This window comes from Oenanthe melanoleuca, chromosome 5 (genome assembly GCF_029582105.1).
Source record: "Oenanthe melanoleuca isolate GR-GAL-2019-014 chromosome 5, OMel1.0, whole genome shotgun sequence".
Lineage (NCBI taxonomy): Eukaryota > Metazoa > Chordata > Aves > Passeriformes > Muscicapidae > Oenanthe > Oenanthe melanoleuca.
Window position 1 is genome coordinate 16110230 of NC_079339.1, and position 26066 is coordinate 16136295.

At 38.6% G+C, this 26066-nt stretch overlaps 1 protein-coding gene across 2 annotated transcripts in view; it reads left to right on the forward strand.

The window, feature by feature from the left end:
- MOB2 (MOB kinase activator 2) overlaps nucleotides 1–26066 on the forward strand; it is a 107486-nt gene that overhangs the window by 46249 nt on the left and 35171 nt on the right. Inside the window, exon 1 of one of the 2 annotated variants that reach the window (XM_056492751.1) lies at nucleotides 7502–7637. The exons of the other annotated variant lie outside the window; for it this stretch is intronic. Coding sequence (XP_056348726.1) covers nucleotides 7600–7637 — 38 coding nt within the window. The 5' untranslated portion in view covers nucleotides 7502–7599. Of the gene's footprint in view, nucleotides 1–7501; nucleotides 7638–26066 lie in introns of those variants that run through there. 2 annotated transcript variants of the gene reach the window in all.

Consider the following 26066-nt stretch of genomic DNA (forward strand, 5'->3'; position numbering starts at 1 on the left):
GTCCAGTAGAGTTTTACTTCACATTCACTGCTGTGCCTGAGCAAACACAATGAAAAAGCAGCGTGTGGATGGTACCCTGTGTTGTCTTATCCTCAGTAATGGGGAAAGACAGAAACAGTGCTGATTTTCTGATTCTGTTTCCAAGTAGTTTCCTTTTATCTGCTTCACTTTATAGCCATTTCCTCCTGGGTTTTTCCACTGTAATGACTCTAACAATCACTGACATAGATTGCAGGGATTGAGGGCTTTTTTCCAGAGTGCTGTTAAAATTTCCAAAAGTGCCATGTAAATGTTAGTTAATGTTCTGATGCTCTCAAATATGAGATTCTTACTGGGGTGTAGTATTCTTGCCTTTCTATGAAGGATGGATGACTGGGCTTATGCCTGGGATTTGTCTACAAAGACTTTTTGTTGAACATTTAGGATCTAGCAAAAATGTGAATAACAGCAGCCGGAGTCAAATTTGGCAAGGGCTTTGTTAGGATCACCTAAAAAATCCAGTGTTCAAATGATTTATGTTGCTGCCTTTGCCACGGACACACAAAGTACTTTTTACTAAACACTTCAGAGAAGCTGTTTCATTGTGTCCAATAATTTGAAGTACATAATCTGCAAAAAAAATACTGTATTTATTTCTTTTGAGACAGTCAGTTTGCTTCTCTCTTAAGATAAAGCATAAAGAATAAGTGGCACAGTGATCTTTTTTATGATCAGAATTTATTCCTGATATACTCAAGTTTACATTTCTCTCCTCTTTTCATACCAGTCAGCAACTGAGAGATTAGCTTAAAGCTTCTGATTGCAGTTGTTTTCCTGTAATGTACGTGTTGGTTTTACACTTGGTGTCTCACCCGCAGTTGCCACACATAATCCCTTAGGTCAAAGCCAGCTGAATTCCATGGGTGCAAAAGTGTTCCTTTGAGATTTGTACTGGATACTGAAGTGCAGAGAGTTCATCAGTGTGTCCCTCACCAAGAAAGCATTTTTGCTTACTTTTGCACAGACCCTTCTGAATTAGGGACTGCAAAAGAACAACTTACTGGTTGCCAGATTTGTTCTTGTTTACAGCTGTAAATGTTAGATTTCTTGACTAAATAATTTAATTTATAATACTTGGCAGTAAGCATCTGTATCAGCAATCTTAATTTGAGATTGAAGTATATTTCCTTTACCCTCGTGTGAGAGGGGCATCCCAGAGTCCCTTCAGTGTGTCCGTGCAGAAGCAATCTTTGAGGATACTGGGGAGGATGTGCAAGAACAAGTTCATAATCAAGTTTAAAATGAGATTCAGAGTGAGGGCCTGGCACTTTTTATTTGTTTCAAATTTAAAATATTGTAGTGACTGAGCACATACTGTTTAGCTGTTGTACTCACCTATATATGGCATGTGATCTGTTTTATAAAACTTGTGTTATCCAGTTGTATTTCCTGATACCTCTTGTTTTTTAATGATTTGTTCTGTATTTGACCAAAATTACAGCCTTTTTTTAGTGTTTAAAGAGTATTCCTTCCTTTACTTTTTTAAGGGTTCTCTATAAAAACAGTTTTACTTGTTGGATATGAGGTTTTTGTATTGGAATCTGGGTACTGTTTCATTATTAACAAAACCAATCTAGCTTTAAATTTTTTTTTTTTTAGTTTAAAAACTGCTTGTAACTTTTAGCACCTTAGTGTAAGAACACTTGGCTAAATTAAAAAAAAAAAAAAAAGGATTAAAGGAAAGAAGCCAGTTGTGCCATAGAAAACTTGACTATTTTTCTTTCTGCTTTTTTTGTATGTGCCTGATCGTGTTTAATTTTAGCTAAAGGCTCTTTCTCAGAAATATCTCTCCTGTTCTCCCTCTGTGGTACTTCCAGACTTCTCCTGGATTATATCATTAGCTAAATTTTGCAGCAGAGACTTTTATACCGACTGGGACTTACTGGGTGGAGCATGTTGGTAACTCATACAGTTCTTTCCTGTTCTTGGGCTGAAGGGGCAGTGCCTGCTCTAAATTACCTGCTCGCTTGCTCTTGCCAAGAACATCAGTCTTCTCTTACTATTTTTTATGCTCTTTTATGAGTCTTCCTTTGAGATGCACAGAATTTTGGGGACTGATCTGAATGAGGGTCTTCATGCTCTACAGCCCTTTGCCAAGATTATATAAATACCTGTTGTCCCTGTGCCCGTCTGTGTGAATCAGGGCAGCCTTCACCTCCCACTGAAGCATTTCTTCTGCCACAGTAGTTTTGTTAACCTTGTATAAGGACCTCTCTCTAACACTGAATTCTGCTCAGCTGCTTCTGGTTTTAAAACCTAAAAATCATTTAAAGTAAACTGAAAAGAATGCACTTGAGTACTGTGAAGTCCGATACCGAACTTTACATTACATTAACTCTTTTGGCTGGCCCTTCCAAAGAGTGATATGTCTGTGTTCATTTGCTCCAAGCCTATCTCCAGGAAACTGCCCCAAGAGGGGGATCAAAGCAGGCAGTGTGCCAGAAGTTTGTGTTTCAGACAGTTTGGCACACACTGAAAGCTTGGTCTTTCCTGTATTACGCCATGGGCAGATGTCCATTAAGAATGATTAGGCAAAATTTATATAAAGGTCTTGTAAAATGGTGTGTGGTTTTCTTTTTTTCCTTTCTTTTTTTCTTCTCGTCCCCTATCCTCTTACTTGAGACATTTTGTGTGGGTGTGTATTTTTTTCTAAATTTATAAACCCTGGCTTTTGCCCTGGTCCGGTAGAAACTGCTCACCCACCCTTTTCCGTTTCCAGGCGGATTGCTGTTCTGTTATTACAGTTCTGTAACTTTCTCCAACGCTGTCCTGGTTTGCTTATTATAAACAGCTTGCAATAACCCTTTCAATGCTGCTGTGATTTTTGCTTTAAATCAGGACTGCCTGTTGTATTCATTAGAAAAACCAAACCAAAACAAAAACCTTCTCCTAAAAAGCAGATTAAAGACTTCTACCCTGTTATGGCTTTCTTTTTGGCTATAGGAAATGTATTATGGCTTTCATTTATATATTGCCCATTTTAGTGCCTCCTCACAGGGCTTTTTTCTTTCTTTTCAGTATTAAGCCAAAATCTCCAGTGTAATGGGATTTCTTTACAAGTTTGGCAAAGAAATCTCTTCAGCCCTGAAGCAGAGGCAACACTATCTTCACATGCCAAATGAATCAGAAGAATTTGAGGATAGCATTTACATCTAGCTATGTCTTAGAGTCAGTTTTCCTGTTCTCTTATTTTTCATTCCCTATAAAGCAACAATTGATAGTGATATGTAAGATCTTTGTTCCTCTAATATCAGTATTTAAATTAAGTCTGAATTATGAAAGTAGTTAGGTAGAAGTGAACCTGGCTGACCCACTGTTTGGTAAAGTGCTGTAAGTGTATAATCAGCCCAGAAAAGCAGCCTCAAATTTGTTTGTTGTAGCAGTTCAGTATTTCATTATCTTGGGAATTAACTTGAACAGTCCTTAAATGCAAGAGATGATGCAAGACAGTAGAAAACAAGGCTAAGCATTAAATTAGTGGGTATTTTCCAGGAGAAATAGAGTAAATTGTTTTTTCAGTAGTCAAATAGATGAATTAAAATCGATTTTTCAAAAGGGGACGAACAATATGCCTATAAAATAACAATAAATATACTGTAGAAGTAACTTTTTAACACTTGTGAAAACCATGGCTCTGGCAAATAGGGTACATATGGGCACTCTGTCTCCTCTCTTTCCTGACCAGATGTGGAGAACTGAGGTTGCTAGTGAGCATTTCTTTTTAGATGGAGAAAGATGTTTCATTCATATGCAAAGCTCCCCCTGGATGAATAATTAAGCTCTGAGTGTACTGTAAGTCTGTCCAAGTAGTGGAGGACTGGCTATTCTCTTCTGTACTCAGCCTTTTACTTAGCATGTACATTTCCTTATTAAATGGGAATTTATTTAACAGGAACTGAAATAGATCTTTTAATGATGTTTTCAAAGCTCAAATAGCTGAGACATGGTTGAAAATGGTAAATCATCCATGCTAATTTATGTTATCTAAAGAACTGCTCTTTGAGCTAATGTCCAGAATAACTAGGCCAAATGGTACTGTTGAAATTCCCCTTGGAAGTGGAGCAGTAATCGGATGAATGTTTAGCCTGGGAACAAAAAATCTATGCTCAAGTTTAAGGATTCTGCTTGGGAAAGGGAATAAAAGCGAAGTGGGCTGTGGGAACACTTTATTTGTCAGAAGGGAACTTAAGGAGACATAAAGATGTTTTTCCTTCTCCCATGTGCTTTCACCACAGTGAGGATGATTCAGCTTGTGTCTGGTCTCTGGAATGTGTACGTGTAGGGAGAGAGAGGAGAAGAGGATTTCTTTAGGTGCAGCTAATTGAAAATACTGTAGGAGATAATGTCTGTAGCACATTGCCTCACCATGGAGTTGCTTATTCAGTGAGTTTATCATCTTGATGTTGACTGAAAATAAGGGGCCTTTTAATCTCTGTTAACAAAACACATTTCTCCAGAAGACCTCTCTGAAGCAGGAATTCATTGTTTCTGTGGTGTTGGCAAGTAGGCTTAGCTGTGTTTCTGTGGTGAGTTCTTTTGTCCACGATAGCATCTTGGGATCCCAGCATCTATGTGGCTGACTCTGGCTCTGATTGGACAGTTTATATTTAGTTGCTGACTTCCTATAATAGTTTTCAGATGGAGATGTTAAAGAACACATACCCTTGTGCTGCTGTAATCCTGAAAGATCATGGGAGAGTGAAAAAGAGGAGTTGATATATTTCTGCAGAAGTAGAGTTAAAAAAAAAACCAGCAGCTACTTTCAGCAGAACTCTGAAATTAATTGTTTAAAAATTAGGTAGCCAGTGAAGGCAAAATACTCAGAAAATTCATGGGTAAATCACTTAAATTTTGTATCCAGAAAGGCTCTTAAAGCTGTGGGGAACTCTGCCTTTTTTTTTTTTTTTTCTTTTAATTACCACCAAAATATTATTCTCTAGTTTAGAATAGTATTCAATTGGTGTTAAGTAATAATTATCTAATAGCACCTCATGACAGCTCTTATGTTCCATATTGCTGGTGCACCTCCAATGCAAATTAGTAGATACCCAAAGAAATCCCAGTGTCATATATGATTCAGTTACACTGGATCTTTTATAGATCTTAAGAGATGTGTCTTTCATTTCCAGTAAAGCTGCAAACATTTCAGAGCTTGCATTTTACTCTGAGCCTGAATTTAAGGTGACCTCTCTAAAATCTCATTTTCCAAGAAGAAAACTGAGTACAAGTTTTCATTTGAGATAGGTTTGCAGAGCATTTAGAAATCATCTTTATGTAGCATTTTTTATTTATTAACTTTATTTTTTTATTCTCTAAATTATTAACCAAATAAATCATCCTTTAATAAACTTCCAAGAATGTGTCTGTGCTTTGCTGGTAGGTAGGTAGCTGCCTGCAGGGACCTGACTCTGAGCTGTTCCATGGCCACAGGGAATCTTGGCCAGCTCCTGAGGGACACTGGGGCCTGACCATAGCAACTGCAATAATTATGCCCTGATGCCAGCCAGTACACAGGTAGGATCTTTGTAAAGCTAAGAAGAACATGAGGTATCATTCCCAGAATGTATATGATAGAATGCTGCAATACTGTGCTTGTAATGTATTGGACCTATTTGGAGTCCTGGCCACTCTGTCTTATCTTGAGGAGGAAATTCTAAAGCATGCTTTAGTCTGGTTTGACTTGAGCTAGGTTGAGTCATGGTTACACAGCACAATTTTCATTTTTTTCTACCAGCTAGAATTGGGAGTAAATAATAGAAAGTTAGGGATGAGACACCTGCAGAGGTCATCTAGTCAGTCTCCAGCTCTGGAGCAAGATCATCTCAAAGACCTGCAATAATGCAGACTGTAATCTATTCCTGTACTTAAAACCCAATTACACACACATACTAAGCAAAGTAATCCTAACCTGGTGTGTTTCTTGCTTAATTGAAATGCCTTTGTGATGGACAGAGCAGGAAGAACATTTTGTTTTCTTTCTCTTTACATTCTGGGAAGGTGTTGTCTTGTTTTTCTCCCTCAGTTTTCGCATCTGTAAGACAGATGATCCTCTTGATGCTCTCTGGGCTCCAGCTAATTCTACATCTGCCTTCAACTAGAGTGCTATGGGTTGAGCACAGTGCTCCAGATGAGGCCAGATAGATGCTGAGAATTTCTGTCTTGCAGATGCAGCATGTTTGTACAGCTCAGTCTCATTGCCTCAGTCTCATTGCCTTTTAGCAACAGGACCATGTTGGTTTCCTCAGCCTGTAGTTCAGTGTAGCTCTTTCTCTCCACTTTTGTGATCTATAGTCCCTACATAGGTATTCTTGATTACCTAACTGTATAATGAGGCACCTGCCTCAAAGAAATTACAAAGAAATAAAGTAGTTCTTTCTTTTTTTGGCTGGTTTTCTATAATTGTTAAACTACTTAAAATAAAAATGCAGTTTGACAAGCATACTGTCTTTAGACATTTAGGCTATTCAAATAAGAATAAGGTTTTACATGGGATTGATTGCTTCTGGTTTTTTAGGCAGTGAATATTTAATCTTTGTATTTGTCTAGTGTAGTTTTCCCATTATCCTAAAGCAGTTTCAACTGGGCCACAAATGATGGTCATTTCAACATCTGTTGATAAAAATATTTTTCATGTGATTTATTTCTTAAGCAAGTGTTGATATGCTCACTGACAGTAAATGATCAACAATTACCTGGAGTGACTTTTGCATTGTGTGGTAGATGTACAATGCTGTGTGTCTGTCTGGTTCACAGCTATCAGGAAATGTCAGGGTGAACAGAAAGGGGAGGAAAACAGCCTCATCAGAGACAGTGCAGTTCTGTGATTTATGCAGGGGAGTTTGCCCAGCACTGGACTGATAGAGGATATTTTTCCCTGCAGCATTCAAGTGTGAATTTAGATCTGCATGTTTTTAACCTACTACAAAGGAAAATAAGCTTTTTAATCAGTAATTTTATGTCTCTTTCCACATGTGTAATTTCTAACTTGATATTGGGGAGAGAAAAAGAAAAATGACAAAAAACCAAAGATACACCAAAAAGGGCTGAGTCTTGGTTATCTAAGGATTCTTGTTAAGTTGCCTTGTGCTCTGAAGGTAGTGCTTGAGTAATAGTTGCAGCAGGGCTGGGGAGCAGGAGGGAATAGATCTGAAGCTGCTTTCAGGCTATTCAAAACAAGAGCAGCTCACTGATAAACTGCAGCTTTCTACAAAATTTATTCTTGTGCGTGCAGGGAGAGCTTTAGGTACTTTATAAATAACTCCTTCTCTGTGTGAGTTTTTGCTACTTTTCCTCAGTGGGCTCCAAGGTTTTGTGAGAGGTGCATTGGAGAGATTTTACACCTCCAGACTCTTGTTTGGCTGCAGGCAGTTTCCTCTGGGCTTCCTGCTCAGTGGCTCTGGTGGTGGTTTCGCATTGTTCCCCACTGATGAGTCAGAGAAACAGGAAAGAGATCCCCTGGTGAACAAAAAGCGCAACCACCAAACAGGTGCCTGTATTCTGGTGCTGCAGAGGACAAACCACCTCATTCTGGACTTTTTCCTAAGATTCTTATCTGCAAGTATGAGACTCAGGAGGAATGGGTCATACACGCTGAACGGGTAAGAAAGAGCCTGCATCCTCTTTTGAAACTTCATCATTAAAACGTGAAAACAGAAGCCTTTCTTTTCCTTTCTAGTGACGGGGTACATGAAATAATGGCCATGTCTTTTGTCTCAAAAAGAACAGAGGGTCACAGCATAGGAAATGTGCAGCTTACTTCACTTGTTTTCTTCTGCATCTGTTAGATTTGCTTTTATAGTGCATGCATTTGGTGGGGGCAGGTTAAAGTTGTCCATGTGTTAAAATGAGGTGGATCTGCTCAGTAAAGCCATGAAACAGTAGGAACTCTGTGATTCCTAAAGAAGTGTGTGTGGTAATTTTTCTAAGCATTTTCCAGCTTTTGATGCAAAATTAAATGTGATGCTCCCTGACACAATAAAAATTACTTTAAATTTTGCCAGTTTGAAAAATTAGTTTAAGTTTTAATGCTTGAAACTACTACTCTGAGTTACTTTACTAGCTTTGTGGTTTTTAAAATACTGATTTTTATTTCTCTCTGATTGCTGCTACATCTTCTCAGTAACAGAGAATATACCATAACTGGAAAGATGATACTTGCAGCTGGCAGGTGCCTTGACAAATGGAGCAAGTTATTAGTCTTGGAGTGTCACTTTACTTAGCTGCCTTGAACCCTCTGTAATGAGTAAGTGCTGTGGTAAGTGCTGCATGGTGCAGCTGCCTTAGTGCTGGGCTCCTGAAAAGCCCAGATGTGTTTTGGATGTGCTTTAGAGTCCAGATGTGCAGACTAACCCCACGGTGGCTCACTGCTTTAAGCTCATGGTCCATCCTGCAGCCGAGTGGCAATCTCTGCACAGAGAGGCAGATCCCAGCCCAGGTGGATTGGGAATGCTTTGGCAGTGGCCTTCAGCTGGATTGCATTGGTGTTTGCCCAATGCCACTTCGAATGATATTTTGCTTTGCCAAAATATGTTTGCATTTGATTTTTTAGAAAATTCCAAAATTTTATTTTGAGTAGGTTTTCTTAATGTCAAAGTAGATGGGTGTTAACATCTTCCTGGCACGTCCTTAGTGGTTTTTAATGACTGTAATAAAAATGCCATTATCTGACTGCGTACAAGATCAAACATAATTGAAAGTTACTATCTTCAAGTGTTTGGTTTTAAGCTGTAAGATGAATTTGTCCATCAGTGGATTGGGTTTGTAGTAGAGAGAGGCTAAGAATGTATTCTCATTAACTTGGCTTTTTGCAGAGGTTTGTGACCTTTGAGAGATTATCTTAGAGAGTCAATTAAGGAATGATGCTGAAAAGGTAATGGGTTTTGCTTATGTTAAAGGAATTTTTTTAGACTTTAGTTACAAGAAGCACAATCTTTAATTGATTTGAGTTTTATTAAAAATGAGTGCACGGTATGGAACTTAAGGGAAATATACTGTGCAAAATCACCATGTGCATCTCTTCTGCCTTGTTCTAACTTGTGAGATGATGCATAATCATTTTAAGGAATTTCTCTTGTTGTGGCCCATTGTGTACCTGGCATTACATTTTACAATGAGCATTTAACTGGAAATGTTGTATTACAGTGAGTAAAACCAGTGGCACCCAAATGCTTGCATGAAAAAAAAACTTCAGCTGTGAGTTTGTGGGAGACTTCAATATTATCTGATTCTAACATGCTGATCTGCTTTACTTTATTAAGCAACAGATGCTGAGGAGTTGATTTATCTAATTAAAGAAATTCCTTTTATGTTTATCTCTTGCCTAGATGGTTTAATAATGCAAGGTAATGGAAAAAGAGCTTCAAGTATGTTTTCCTGTTTAGCCTAAACTTTTCCATGTCAGCAGAAAAGCTTGTTTTGATCTTCAAGGGTTTTTGTTTGGGACAGCGAGTTCCACTTGTCAGGTGGAGAGGCACCCTGCTGTGCAGGTCACTTGAGGAGAGGGGAGCTCATTGGGGTGGAGTGTTGGAGGGCAGATAGTTACTGTGGGAGTGCTTTTTACAGTGCAGTGCATGAAAACTTTATTAGTAAAAACAAACTAACAAAAAAAAAAAAAATCAGAAAGAAAAAAACCTAAACAAACAAAAAAAAAAAAGAAAACAAAGCAAAAAGCAAACAAACAAAAACATTTTTCCCGCCTCCCAAAACCAAACAAGAAAAAAGGGGGTTTTAAAAAAGAATGTGTAGCAAAAGTCATCATGATAAGTTTGTTTTCATTGGTATGATTTTGTCAGGCTCTGATCGCAGTTGTAAACTCATAAAGGGGGAGAGAGATTGCAAAGGGAGCTAAGATATTTTCCAACCTAATAGCAGCAAAAAGCCTCTCCTGCCTTGTTTTTCTGCTGTTCCATCACCTCATGTGACACTAGTGTAAGAACTAGGCAAACATAAACAGGAAACACAACTAAAATCCAGAGTTTCACTTAGAAGCAGTGATTTATAGGTATTCTTTGAGCAGGTCTCACTGGACATGGGCATGCTTGCTCTTGCTTGTTGAAGTGGAGACAGGGATCTGGTGCTGAGATTCATCAGAGGACACTGAGTTAGAAGACCCATTTTATCTTGCTGAGACTGAGGTAGAAATCTTACCTGCCAGCATCTCTTTAACCATGTTGTTAAGTCAGCTTTGTTGTTGTGTGCTATCCTGCCGTATGCTGATTGTATTTCTTTGCATTGCAAAGTTTCTTTTTATAAACGATCTCTTTTGAAGGTCATCTTAGCTTAGGAGATATTCCTTTATTTGCTTGGTGGTGTGACACAGTGACACTGAAAAATGCACTGGGACTGTAATCATTGCAGCATCATTTTTTTTTCTCTTTGCAATTGCTACTTCTTCTTTTGTCTTCTCTTGTCTCTTTAGCATTTGGAATTAGTGATACTCAGTGTAAGTCTTTGCAGGCTGTTAGGGTGTCAAATAACAAATATTGTTATTATACATCTATTTCCTCTTTTTCTCCAAATGACTTGAGTTTAAAGAAGGGTGTGAATCCAAGCATGCATTTCACAAGATATGATCTCAATGCAGCTTGAACTTTGGTCATGGGATCTGAACTTCCTGTCTTTTAAATCATACTGTAGAGGCCTGTGCATTCCTATAACCTTCATAATGGTGCAGACAGAACTGTGCCCTTCTGGTATCCCTGCACAATGGCCATGCCCTCTGCAGGAAGGCTTTGCTGCACGGGTGAATAGATTGTTTAGTTGTACAAGTGAACACCTCTGTTGGACAGCTGGCAACTTGCTGACTTGTTCCCAATAGCATAGGGAACACTGACCAACAGCCTACAAGGTAAAAATTGTACCCACACTGCACTTCCTGATGACCCTGGCCAGAGAGCCATATGATGATTCTCTTCTGCTTGTCAATTCTGACCCCATTTGGTCTGAAAGTTCAGGTTCAGGAGCTTGTCAGCTGTGTGAAGGTGGCTGTTAATACTGAGCAATATCTCTGCAACTCCTGCACAGTGGCCATCCCACACCTGTGGTGATGGAACTGAACAGCATATGCAAGAGATTATTTGCTGAAACAGATGTGTAGCACAATTTAAAACATTTAGATGTTAATTAAATAATTTTTATCTTCTCATCATTGCCCTAAGTGACTGCACTGCTGAATAACTGCTGTGTGGCATATTTTCCTGGGACATTAAGTGCCAAAAGGGCATAGCTAGATCATGCATTCAGAAATCTGGTGGGGGTGAAAGCTTTGAAAATGCAGGATTTGCAGTTTAGCACCTCAGTGTGTGTTCTGCTGAGGAGCACTAAGCTCAATTTTCTCAAAAAATTTGTGTTTAACTTGTGATGTTGCATTGGTGTTTCACCTGAGAGTTCAAATAATCTGACATCTCCCCTTTGTTCAGTGCTGCCGTGGGCCCTTGTGAAAAATGTTCTTTGAGCTCCATTCTGCATGGAAGGGATTTTTTGTTGAGTTTTGTTTTTAAAATTTTTTTTTCCTGCATTTATCTTTGGTCTGTGTGTGCGTGAAGGTGATTATGTATTATCACAGTCAGAACTAACCACTGCCTTGAAACAAATTCAAGTTGGACGGGGACAAAATACTTTGGAATATCTTAATGATTAATGGATGCTCACTGACTGATAAAAAATATTGTTGGCCCCAAGATGTTTCCTCTTCTCCAAGCCACTGCTTTAAACTAATGATTTTTGATTTTGAGCCAAGCACTGAAATTGAAAAAGAATTTGTTTTTCTTGTGTGCTTCCGTCTTGTACTGACGTAAAGCAAGCCAAGGAGAGAAAGTACTATCATGTTTGTTTTGTCCAAAAAAGTAGAAATCGGAAAGAACATAGTAAGCCTGCTTCAGAAGGTCTTTTTATTAAGTCTCATTGCAACTGCAGGAAAAGTATCTTTGAAGGATGTGACAAACAGCTCATGAAAGCCTGTTGAAATAGCTCATCTGGCAGACTGAGGTAGTATGAACACCCAAATATCTTATCTGAGGAGAAGCAGCTGTTTGAACGGTCTTTCCAAATATCCACATTTTGTCATGAAAAAAGGGGAAATCTAAGGGTAGCAGTACAGACTGTTATCCTTGGAAAGCACAGCACAAATTTATCAGATTAGGGCCAAAAAGTAGATTATCCACTCCAGGGGCTTTATTGATTGGGAATCCATTTTTGGAGAGTAGTCTTTTAGAATACTTTGTGGTGTCAGAAAATGCAAGCCAAGGTACAAAATGCCAGCACTTCTGGCTGAGCTCTGCCTGGCTGGAGGTATCTTAGCACTTTCTTGGTCAGCTATAGCCCTCTCCTCATTTTTAACTTAGTTCCAGGTTTATTCCTACTTAATTTCTGAAGCAGACAGTCATCTTTATTCACCTGCCTCAGTTACAAAGTGAGATGACTTCTCATCTGGCATTAAAATGCTCTTATTTTGCTCCTTTTTGGAGAAAAAGGGTTGCTGCAGTGTATGCAGGGATGGTGTTTCAGTAGTGTTTGCATGTAGACATCCAAGGCAGCTCTGACTGCTGGGTGTGTACAGAGGGAGAACAGCCCCTGAGAACAAGCAAAATGTGGCAAATACTCTCATGCTATAAACAGCAGAACTTTCCTTTATAAAATACTGTGCTCAAGTCTCCCACTCCACTCCCCTGCATCCCATGTTTACCATTCCATTACTGCACAGTGACCCAGCCAGATGATGGAGATAGGATTCCAGTCTCGCACCATTTCCCATGTGAAGAAAGTGTCTCTGACTGTTTCTGACCACTGCTGCTCCGCTGTGTCATGAAGGTTCATTACTGCAGGTTCTGGCTCCTGTACTCTTCCCTGTGCTCTGCCTGAGGGAAGCCCCAGTTGTTTTACTCTTGGCTCTGCTGCAGGAACAGTATAGAGACATTATTGAGCCATCAAAATCTGGAGAAAGAGGGTGATGGTGAACACAAGAGTCCTGAAAGCAAACAGCAGGACTGACAGTAGTCTCCCTGTCACCCTGTGGTGGCAAAAGCTTACCATTTGCAGCAATTCCACGACATTTTAGTATGGTTTATGCATCCTGAGTGCTCTTGCTACTTTTCACCTTACTTTGTGTTTGCTAAGTTCAAAATACAGTGCAAAATACCAAACCAGTTACAGAATTGTAATTCTGGATCTTTGAGTAAATCACCTTCAGGAATGGTGTTTGTTTTATAGAGGGTTGGGAGTATTTTTTTTTTTCCTTTAAACTATTTAAACTATTCAGGCTGAGAAAACTGTAGAAAGTAGTTTGGAGAAAATTGGAGGTTGTTCAGCCTGGAGAAGGTTGAGTGGAGAACTCACAGCAGCTTCCCAGTAAGGGAAGGGAGCCTATAGGGAAGCAGGAGAGGGATTCTTTATCAAGAACTGTAGTGACAGGACAAGGAGTAAGGGGTTTAAACTAAAAGAGGGGAGATTCTGTGCTGTGAGGATGCTGAGGCACTGGAACAGATGATGGGGGGGATGTAGCTGCCCTATCCCTGCTAGTGTTCAAGGCCAGGCTGGATGGGGCTCTCAGCAACCTGGTCTGGTAGAAGGTTCCCTGCCCATTGCAGTGGGGCTGGAACTGAATGACCCTTAAGGTCTCTTCCAACCCAAATTCAGTGATTCTATTGCCCTTTGTACTCAGCCTAGCTGTGCACGTAGGATTTGTCCTACAACACAAGATTTATGATCTCATGTTTCCTTTGGATTTTATTTTTGCATGCGTGAGCATTCTAAAGTAGTTTAAGCATTTTTATATTCACTAACAATGTATGTGTAAAGGCTTAAACTGCAAGCCTTATATGGGGAAAGTATTATAAATGTAATGCTTCTAAATAAAAGATTTCATTAGAACTTGCACTGTGAGTCATTGTTGTTATATTAATAGTGTTATTCCCAAATATGGATTTGGAACTGGGCCTTCTTCATAGTGAATGGTGCAGATGACTTACAGAAAATAAGTATTTACATTAAATATAAAACTGGGGGGGCGGGGGGTGGGGGGAACCTCTTTGACAGCCAGTTATACAGATCACTGGGGCATATAGTGTAAAATAATGTCATAATGTAATTCTGAAACTGCAGTACTCTATGCCAGTTGATACTTTGGTATCATATTAGAAAAGATTGTTGTTGATTTTTTTTTTTTTTTTAAACATGAGAAAATTATTAAGACTCAGGCTGTGGCACAGAAGTATGCTCAATTTGATACATATTCTTAAAACTGGCCTGATCAGTTTATCTCCCAACATGGATATTTTATTAGCCTCTACCAGAACCAAATAATTAATTTAGAGCTCCAGAATGTGCTTTTGCAGGTCTTGTGTGTATTATTGTGGTGTGTGTATTATTCTTTTCTCCATCTATTTTTCTTTTTTCTTTTTTTTAAATCCTCACATAGTGTATATACTTAATGGGAATGTCTCACCTCTTGATATAAAACAATATGGTGACACAAATTCAACAGAACTGTTATCCTTGCTCTTATACAGAATCTCAGATGGTAGGAAGTGCTCATCCCAGGATTTGAGTATTACAAAGATGTTCCATTAACAATCTGGGGCCAGAACAGGGAACAACAAAACACTTCAGATGCCTAATTTTTAATTGGGTTTTTTTGGGGGGCACTTTTTCTGCCACCTCTCTCTCTCCCTACAAGTAAACTGCTCTCTGGAGTATGTATTGTGGTTAGGGCTTATAATGGAAGTTGTGCATGTGCAGGGTAAGAAGTGCCCACTAAGACTAGCCATATAATTTATCTGTTTTACACCAGAACTATTAACAGCCAAATTTATAGCTCATTAGTAACAACTAGGGGCAGTAAATTAACTGTCAGCTTTTATACCAGTTACTGGGAATTGCAGATACAGAAGCTTGATATGCAATGGACATTATTTCTGCTTCCTAAGATGCTCTGAGAACTAGAGGTTTTTAATGGGTTGTTGCTGTGAAAGGATACTGAATAATTGTATTAAGTGTAGCCATTAGAAAAGCATTTTTCAGTGAATTCAGGCTTTCCATTAAAAGAGAATGGGAGCATGCTTTCTTCCCATGCCCACTGTCATACTATACCTATAATAATCATGATATAAACTGAAGTTTCTTTCCTTGCAGCTGTCTTGAGGGGACTCTTGAATATGGCCCTCTTTTAAGCTAAGAAAAAAAAAGCATAAACAAAACCTGTTAAAGATTGTTTTTAAAGTCTCCAGTTCCCAGAGTCGTGTCCTGCCAACAATGCAGCACACACCATCACTTTGCTTACTGTTGCCAGCTTAGCTAAAAGAAAATGGGAATTCTTTAATTTATTCTGTGTGGGAGAGAACAACAGTGATGCCAAGGGGTGCTAAGGATTAGGAACCTCATGCATTGGCAGGAGGCTCCTGCTGAATGGGAGGGAGCTGCAGCACCACTGCTGCTGACTCTGTGCCTGCTGGGTTTATTGGTTTGGGTGCTTTATTTCACAGCAGTCATGTAGCTACATTACTCAAAGGTGTTGAACACATTATTTTTCAAGACAAGTGTTTGCCTTCCCAGTCAGTTTTAATTATGGGTGTATTCAAGATACAGTTAACAAGGCATTTTCTGTGGGGCATTTAATCATTTTTTCATTATAATTTGATTTCATGGAGCTTGTGAGAGGATTTTTTTGTAATGAGTGATGGCTCACAGAACACTGAAGAGGTATTACACTGATTACATATTTAAATATTTTTATGGGGTTAAGTGCTGTGTTTTGTAATGTGCTCAAGACATGCACTTAGGATTGCTAAAAAAAAAAAATCCTTTTCTTTGTAAGCTCTAAAAGGCTCTTGAGTCTGACCTTGACAAGCACAAGTTTAGGAACTGAAAGTAATTTGGTTTTTCGCAAGTTCATTTAATTTTTTCACTAAAAAATTTAATTTCTCAGTGGTTGAAATATGACTCTTGAAGAAAGAGAGGTGGATTCCCATCAAGATTAGCACTCTTAACACTGAGCAGTCTGGATGTTAGATGTTTCCTGTGAAGGTGAATAACATCTCAAACTTAGAATGTGATGCAATCAAGCTATTTTAGGACTTTATTCTTGGGTAGCTCAAAACAAATAGTGTCAAACCAACATCTTAGTGGTTTTTTCCCAGTGGAGAACTCTCTTTCTGTTAATACAAATTCTTTTTCTGTTACTAATTTTTAATATGTGTTCCTGGTGCACATTTGATCAATGAGATCTGTCTTTTCAAACACAGTGATTGATTAACAGGTGGGTGACCTTCCTAGAAAACCCACACACATTTCTGTCCTAATGATTTTTTTTCTCCCTGAGCTAAAGACAATATTACTACTGGTTTATAGTTTCTGAAGTGGATGTGTAGAACTTTCCTGTGCTCTGGGGAGCTGTATTCTCCACTTGAAACAGCATAGTTTATAAAACATGGATAAAAATGTCTAGCCACTTTATAAGGCTCATAAGAATGAATTAACTTGTGCAGTTATTGAAAAAGATATTTATTCACATTCATTGCATTTATGTAAAGGTAAATAAAGACTGTACAGGGGTCTCACCATCTGAAAACTCAGGTAAAAATAACTAATTTTTACATTTATGGGTAAGTCTGCATGAAATATAAATACATTTGAAAACAGCAGCTCCAGGGTGAGTAAACATTAGTAAGCCCAGCCATCCTGTCGCTTACCTTACAATAATTACTGGTCTGCATTTGAAGAACAAATCTTAATGTTGCCAAACTCCACCTTTTTCCTGCCCAGTCTGTATGTGGGAGAGTCTTTATAAGAATCTGTTTCCTGTTTCCCAGACAAGGGAGGGGAAAATGTGTTTTCTCCCTGTTCTGAAAACAAAAGGCAGGCAGTGCCTGGGTACCCATGGCAGCTGCCAGCTGAGCTGCAGACAGCTGCAGCCCCAAGAGCCCTTGGCTCACCCTGGTTGAAACAGCCCCTTCTCCACTGCCCATCTCATCAGGATTGACTTGCACACTTGGATCACACAGGAACCAGCCAAGAGGTGACACAAAGAGCTGGATGTGTGGTTTTATTAGGCCACTTTGACCCAGTCTTGGAAGCGTAGAAAAATTGTCATTATTTTTCCAGTTTTCTTCCAAGCTCTCTTCCCAAATCCCTTGTTTTCAGTTTTATGAATTAGTTTTTGTCACAGGCTGTTAAGTTTTGAAGAGTGGGTTTTACAAGGAACAGTGGCAGAGCAGGAACATGTGCTTAACCCACACGAAAGTAACTATAGCCTTCTCCAATTGCAAACCTAATAAATTTGTAAGGACAGTAAAAATGTACAGGATAGCAACAGAATGATTCTTCATTGACTTGGAGGGATATCTGTAGGTGTGGCAGTCATGTTTCTCCAAAACCAAGTTAATTAGTTTAGATTTTAACAGCTATACCAATTCTGTCTCATATTCTGTGAAAAAGAGCAGCTTCAGCCTTTTCCCACCTTAAATTTTGAACATTATTCCTATTTCAGTATTCCAATTTAAAACAGTACGAATTGAGGCTCCTGTGTTTTAAAGTCAAATCCACTGCTATGATTTACAAAAATAAATTTTACTTTCATGGAGGCGATTTCAACCAAGTTAGGGTTCACATCTCTTCTTGATGCTCTCCTTTTAAATAAAAAAAAACATAATTTTGCTCTCTGGTAGAGAAATGTGCAGTCAATAATGCAGTATGTGATCAATTGATGGAGTCACAATGGTCAGATACTGGGCAAGTAGTAGTGTGTCGTGTATTAGAGAAGACCTGTGAATAAGCTCTCTTAAAAATGGTTCAAGAAAAGTAAGGATTTGGGTTTTTCAGAACAGGGTTTTGGAATTATCAGTTCCCATTTCTCTGTTTTGCTCTAGAAAGGAGTTATATTGTGTGTAAGTTTGCTCTGGCCATCAGCACGTGCACTGACTATAGGAGTTCTGAAGAACATTTGGTGGGAGAATGTTTCTTAGTGTTTTGGAGAAATTTATTTATAAATAAATAAATTGAACTTTTTATATTCTACATGTATTGAAAATCTATATAGAATAATAAGTTTCCAACTTTGTTACCACTCTCAATAGGAAATAAAAAATTAATTTCCACTTCTGTATGTGCAGAATAGTTTATCAATAGCAAATCTCATAGTAAATCTGATAAATAGAAATAGTAAATCTGCTCTATAGCATGCATAAGTAAGAGAATGATGAGGCAGTTTCTGTTACAAACTATGTTGCAATACAGGTTAAATATTTTTATTGTCGTGTTCTTGAAGACCGATTGTAATTTGTCTGCTCCCCTGTAAGTACATACTGGAATATGGCAATGTAATTTCAAAATAGTCACCTCTCTGAGGATTAAAAAATACTTGCAAAGTGTTTCAAATCTCATATGTAGGAATGTAATCCCCTAGTTGTCCCAAATACATACTTCAAGCTTCCTATACAATTCAAGTTTCACGCAATGCTCAGGCTTGATTTTCTTTGTTTTTATTTAGATTGATCCTTCAAAGGGTGGTCATAAAACTGGAAGGCTGTGAGATTATTGGTTTTTGGTAATCTTGACCCATGGTGTGCCACAACCCCTGTGTTTTCTCACAGTTCTCTGATACGTGAGCATGCACTGAACAGCTCTGCTTGGATTGCACCTCTCCATTCTCAAGTCCCAGCTTTCTGTTTCTCCAGTTGTTTTCCTGTGTTCTGATGCACTTCTGACTTCCTCCAACAGCAGTACTTCACACCATGTCCTGGCAGCTTGGGACAAAGGGACAAGTAGCTATGTGTGATTTTGCTCTTGTATGGCCTGTCATTCATTTAGGGGAACTGCTGAAGGTGTCCAGCTGGGTGCTGTTCTTTGCAAGAATTTCAGTCAATTTCACCCTTAAGTATTAAGCATGAGAATGTGAATCAGAGTTTGTTTCTCTGTGTCCATTCAGTCAATTTCGGAATGGCATTGCAGCTTCTGGATTATTTAATATTTGTATGTGTACAGAGCAGATGTTTGTTGCCTTCATGGAAATGCAAGGCTGTTTGTGAAGTTACACAAGAAGAACAAATGCCAAGCTGCTGAGCTGTTTCTCACTGCCAGTCTGTTTCTCTTAAGCAACAATCTGCTAATAGAAGTTGTTGTACAAAAGCACATGTCTACAGTACAGGAGGAAAGTCTGGCTTCCTTTGTTGCATGGTGAGAGAGCATGGGCTTTCCAGTTTTGCTGGAAACTGACTGTCTGGAATTAGAAATGAGGCAGTAAATGAAGCCCCAGAGAGGGCAGACTGAAGGTTTCACTTTTAGTAGAGGTGTAACATGTAGAAGTTGGGAAATGTCTGCAAGTTCTGACGTGCTTAAGCCTTGTGTTTCTCATCCATCAAGTACCTCAATGATTTTGAGTATATGGACTGTGTTTATGGGAAGGATGAGGGTGGGTTATGTTTTTCAGCAAGTTCAGGTATGGTTGGTTATCTTTCCTCAGTTCTATATATTAAAGTAGCATTTTTAAAGTGAGACAAAGCACAGTATTTAAGGAATCAGGGGGTGTGACTTTGGGTTCTCTCACTGCTGCTCTCAGAATACGTGCAATATTAGGTTCCTTGTAAGGGATGGGAGAAGGCATTTTCCTTTTCTGAGTATAAGAAAGAAAGAGTAAGGAAGGCAGTGGTGGGCAGTAAAGTGGAACTGAGTGGCTTTCCACACTAATGGTCACATTAGCAGATGATAAGACACAACTCATTCAAGTTTCAGGCTGTATCATGTTCTCCACTCCTTCTGCAGGTCCCTTGTGTCAGATAATTTGGCTCAAATCAATAACTGCTCTTTGCTCAAGGGTATTGAAGGATTACAGTGGAAGCAGCACAATGATAATTTTATATGGAAGTAGGATATAACATTTTTGCCATGTGTTCTCAATTTGTTTCTTACAACCTAATTTTGAATGACCATGCCGTGGCTTTCATCCCTACAGTTGTGGGTGAGAAAGGGGGAAAAAAAAGGATTACAAGAAAAACAACCTTTTTATTTTCTCCTTGAGGTTTTTAATCAAAGGTAGTATAACCCATGTGGGATGAAATGATTCTAGTTGTTACTAAGCTGATTAAATATTTATAAAACAAGAGTTATATTTATAGCTCTTCTCTCTGGATAATGTAAATAAATTGATGGTTTAATAGCTTTTTCTTTCCTTGATGAAATAATGAGAAGTAACATTCTTTCTGTTGACTTGCAATGCAAATGTTGTCTGAACTTCTAAATGCTAGAAGCTTAAAACTTTTAAAACTGGCAACAGTTTTTTTAATTTTAATATATTTATTTATTTAATTTTTTGGGGAATGGAGATCCAGATGAAATTGTGTGCTTGTTCATCCTTATTAAGATCTTAGGAGAGCTTCAGATCTTTTGAGCAGTTATGCTTTTACTGTTTTGAATAGGCACATTGACACCTTCTAAATTAGAAAGGTAGAAAAGACTGGGAAAAAAGCTTTCTAATAATGAGGAATAATGAGGGGTTTTTTTAATTACTCAGAAGGTCAAGAGGTGAATATAATATCTAACTAATGAAGTTTAAAGAAAGGGAGGAGAAAGCTGTAACAGAGAAAGGATGGCAATCATAATTGGAAATATGGATGTTAAAACAAGGAGGTTTCAACTATTCAAAGGATGAGTGGCTTAACAATGGATGTGATCAGCCATTAAAACAAGTTACTGCAAAAATAAATGATTTTTCTTCCTTGTCAGGTACATAAGTTGAAGCCAGATGCCTTTTTGGGAGGTGTGCTTTAGGCTAATGAAGCTTTGGGTTCAGTACAGGGGTTACTAGATGGAAGGCAAACAAGAACTGAAGGCTGGTTCTGACCCCAGAGCCGCTCTGGTTGCTGTGGTGTGCTGGCATAAAGTGTATCCGAGCATCCCTGGCTCTGGGAGCTCCTTCTGTGGCTGGACCCGATTGTCCCTGCTTCCCCAAGGGCCCCCAGAAAGAACCTCTGGACATGGGCCTTGTGCCTTCTGTGGCTCCTGAGCAGCAGGTAGGTGGCTGCAGCATGCTCTGCACGTGCAGTGCCTTTGGTTTGTGCAATCCCAGTAAATCAGGCTTTTCAGGGAAGCACTGGGTAGGTGCTGTGGTGTGCGAGCCTGGCATGCCACTGGAGGAAACGCGTGAATCACTGGGTGGAAAAGTTGGGCGTTTCCCGTGTAAGTCTTGTCACTGCTCCAAATGTCTTCTGGCGTTGTTGGTTGGGGTATGAAGAAGGTTTTTGAGAGTACACCTGCACTGGAACAAAGTCAAGTGTACTTATTGGCCAAATGTGTTTATTTTACCAGTATAGCTTGTTTTACTTGGACAGCTCAGAGGCATGGGTGAGAGGTGACTCTAAAATGCGTGTGCAGAGCACAGGTTTCCTCACAAGTGCTGCTGTCTACAGTAGCAGCTCTTTGCTAACTCGCTGTATTGATGTAGACAAAATACCTTCTTCGATCAAAAAAGTGTGTGCTTTCATTGTGAAATGATTAGAATATGTAAGCTATAAAAACCCTAGTGGGGACACAACTTTTAATTTTATCTATGCAGTTAAAGCAGATCACTCAACCCCAGGAAGGGGCGTGCAATGCTGATTATGCCTGACAGATCTTGTCTCTATATGAATTTTAAGCTAAGTCTTGCACATTTTGTCTTGTTTTTAAAACTACTGTCCCCCAGCTATTATTGGTGAAGACAAAGCAATAGCCATTTGAGGTGTAGGATCAGAGGAGTTGTACATTACCTGCTTGCTGCTAACAGCTGAACCCATACTACATCATTCCTTCTCCAATTGGCTGTTTAAAATATAGTTTTATCTGAGGAGGCTTGTTTTCCAAAGGGATTCTCTGAATCCTTGGACAGTGAAGCAGAGTTACTTGTCCCCTTTCTTTAGTGTGGGAAGTAAACATCTTTCTTTAACACTAGACCTTCTCTATTCCATCAGCACATGAAAAGGATCTAATGGGATGTGGACAGGCCTTCTGTTACAGGGCAGTGGGTCTGTCCCTGCCTGGATTGGCAGCAGAATGTCACTTCCCAGGGGTATTTCTTCTGTCTGTCCTGTGCTTTGATATGCACCCACATTGTGATGGATATGAATACTGACTTCAGCTAGGTTTTCATCATTTTCTTTATGAATTTGTTATTAGGGAAAGACAAGAAACAAGATCCCTCATACAAGAATCACCATACAAGCAGAATAGCTCTGGTTAGGTTCCAAATATGCATGAACACCTTGCATGTGCAAATAAGCAAAGCCTAATTTGTAGAATAAAATATTTTACTGCATTCAGAAACAGCAGTAGCAATGTTTTGAGTATTGTGTCATTAAAAGCAGCAAGATACTGTTTTATGATAAAAGAATTATTTTCAAAATTTTCATTTGGTTGACCATTTGTTCTTTGTATAAAAATGGAATATGTATTGGGAAGAAAATAATGAATTTATTTTATCTCGTAGAGTTAGAATACCTTGCCCTTTTTGTTTTAACAGTAAGCCTGTAGGGGAGCATTTGGGAGCAGAATATATCTGTATTTTAGCACCCTTCAGGCCAAGAAATGAAAAACTGAATTCTGACATATAATCAGTCAGATGCTTAAATATGGACCGTAGCAATGTTAGCTTTTGAGCTGCTTAATTCTTAGCTGTTGTGTCTCTTCTTTTAGCGTGACTTACTCAGGTGTGGTTGCCCTGAACTGGCTGACTCCTTGTCACAGATATGTCTAGAATTAAAATTATATAAGGCTGCATCTGTTCAGAGAAATTTTGCATGGTTCTTACTTCTGGTCAACGTACGGAAGAGCTTGCAAAGTTTTGATGATATTTTCAATGTTTTAGTTGTGCTGCTTCTGGTTAGTGTGTGCACTACTGTTAACACATCCTATTTATGCTTTTGTCAGCTGTGCATACATTCATTTTAACAAAACATCAGGAGAATCTCCTTGACACTCTTCTTCTGCTCAATACACATTTAGAAGTGAATTATTTTACTGAAGTTTTGAGGGTTGATTTTAAATCAACATGCCAGTACAGAAAGTTTAGGCAACTGTGGTAAAGACAAGGGAAGAATAACACTGAAGAAAGCTGAAGAAGCAAATTTAATACCTGTTTCATAACATTAATAAAAATAAAGTTACTGAAATGAAAAATAACTGTTCCTTTACTAAAGTAAAAACAATGAAAAGATTGATGGTGCTGCTGGGTGTGTACGTGTTTATGTAATGTGGGAACAATTTTCTAACAAACTAAGAATAGTGGTTAAATGTTTGCCCTCTTCGTAGTATTCTAGTCATGATGCAATTCTCAGCAAAATGCACTATAATTATATAGGGAAGTTGCTATTTGCATGGTAGAACATAGTGTATTTTCCTCAGTTTTTTTCTGTTTTTAGAGCAGAACGTTGAAAGGGAAAGGTTCACTTACTGTGTGTTGGAGCACATTTCCTTGATGCACATAATGTTCCTTCAAAGTGTAGAAGTAGCTCAAGATGCAGGATGCATGCATCTTCTAGTGTTCACTTTCCAGTGAGAAGCCTAAAAAAATGTGGAAATACTTTATGTACTGTGTTATCACTGAATTTAGGTAAAATTTTGATATATATATATATATATATATATATATATATATATATATATATATATATATATATATATATATATATATAACCTTACCTGCCTGTACATCCTTGCAGTAACACTGCAGCCTCTTCCCAGTCATGAAGCAATTTCGTCAAGCAGTTACAAAAGATGTTTTTTCCATGTTCATGGTAATGGTATTTCTCAGTAGCTAAGTAGGGATTATGGTAGTTTGACATAATTACCCACTGATCCTGTAATCTCAGTACATATTGATATTGACAAAGTCCTGAAAGCAAGTAGTTCAGGGAAAGTATGCAAAGCAAGAAATGCAAAATGTAGATTATAGTAATTTCTTTGATTTTGGCTGTGTAACTGGGCAAGAGATTTATATGGCAAAGTTCATACAGAATAGTCTTGGTAGACACAGTAGTATCCTTTCCTCAGTTTCTGTCCAGTACCTGAAGTGTGACTTTTCTTTTGTCTGAGAGCAGGCAAGGCTAATTTTCTTACTGCATTACTAAAACATGACAAATGGCAATCTTGTCTAACCAGAACAGCAAAGCTCTTCTGTCAGCCATTGCTTTTGTTTCCTAGTAAATAAACATCCATTCAAGTGTTGTAATGGACTATGGGGGGAAAGGTTTAAATGTAGGCATAGAACAAATTCTAGGAAAAATGGAGATTTTAAGCAAGACAGCATCTGAAAAGCCTCCTATATAGCAGTGGTGCTCAATGACAGATGTATGCTTAATGGTTATTTTTAAACCTGTGTCTTTCTCCATGATTGGCTTAAACTCCACTGTACATTCTAACTTCTTCCTTGATCAAATGAGAGTGGGATTAATTTCCTTTATTTTATGGTGTTTCAGCATAGTCATAAGAATACTTGTCATGTAGAGTGATAATCTAGCTAAAGTTTGGAAGGAAATTCTGTTTTAAGTAGACCCTTTCATGACCTCCGTAGGCTTCCAGGAGGTTGTTTTTTTTTTAAAAAAACAGCTCTCAAATATTCTTAGCCTAAAATGAAAACTTGTGATGGTTTGAGAATTCAAATACTTCCATTTTGTATTGTCTTTGTATAAAGTGATGTTTTCCATAAATTTTCCTCTTTTGGGTGGTGGTGTTTTTTTGGTTTTTTTGTTTGTTTTTGTTTTTTACTACTGCCATGATTTCCCTCAGTGGCTTAGCTTGCTTTTGAAGAAATGTTAGAAACAATGAACATGACACAACCCAACAATCCTGTGTACACAAGCTTTTTTTATTCTACCAGGTGCTCATTAAACTAGGCCAGTGCACTTCCAGAATATATTCATGCAGAGCCTGAAAAAACATGTATGGTAGCCTTAACCTTATATTGTATTATTCTGCCACTCTTTGTCCAAATCTGTCCAGAATTTGTAGGAGAGGGCTGGTCTTAAGACCATATGATCATGTTGGGTTTTGTAAAATGCTGGAAGTTCTATACCATCCAAGTATTCAAATCTAATGGGTAAGTGAACAGCTCTGAAGCCATTTTTTTTCTTCAGCAAATCAGAGCATGAAAACTGGCTGTATTTGTGTAAGAAGTTTTGGGAAAACATCAAGCAGGCTACTCACGCTCTGCAGTCTTGTGTGGCCATAGCTACATAAGTATTTATGTCCCATGTGCAGCAGAGCTCTCATGCAGGCACAGCCAAAGTTCTGCTGTGAGGGTGTTACGGGTTCTTGTGTACAAGATTTTTACTATAGCCAAGTGGCAAGAAAAAAACTTCAGTAAATTTGCAAATCTCTCATTTGGCATGCAGAATAAGAATTGTTAATTTTTTTTTTCAAATGGCTTGAAATACTTAGCAGTATGTGAGGCTTGAGGATTCCTCAAAGGCAAGATCTTCACGCTTTTACTTCCACAACTGTTTGGAATTGTTGTAGTGTAACTTGAACTGTGCCAAAGCCTTGGTGTGTGTGTGTGTGTGTGAATCCCAGTGTCCATCTCCAGCACACACCTTTGCATGCACCCTGACCAAACAGGTTTTACTGCCCTGGAAGTGGCCCCTCCTCTGGGCTGAGCTGCCCCAGTGCAAACCCTGCTCCTCCTTACGCATTTGCTGAATGCCTGCTGCAAAGTTCTTCACCAGGATAATAAATCTGAACTATTTCAGGTTGGAGGTTAGGAACTTTATGACATTGTTTACATGGCTAAATCTGTGCTGGCCTCCTGTTGCTCTGATCTCTGCTGGGCTTGAACAGTATTAAGAAATCAAATTAGCTTGGATGAAGCATCTCTGTGTTGAGTGTGGAATGCAAATGTGCACTGGTCTGGGCGTGAACCAAGTTAATTTTGTGATGCCTGGATTTTGTGGTCCTGCTTTTCAGAAGTAGTAGCTAAGGAGTTATTCTGTAAATGCCAAGAATTGCAACAAATAGTTTCTCATTACATAATGTAAGCTCTGTGTGTTATATTTTGTAATGCATGCCTGAGGAAA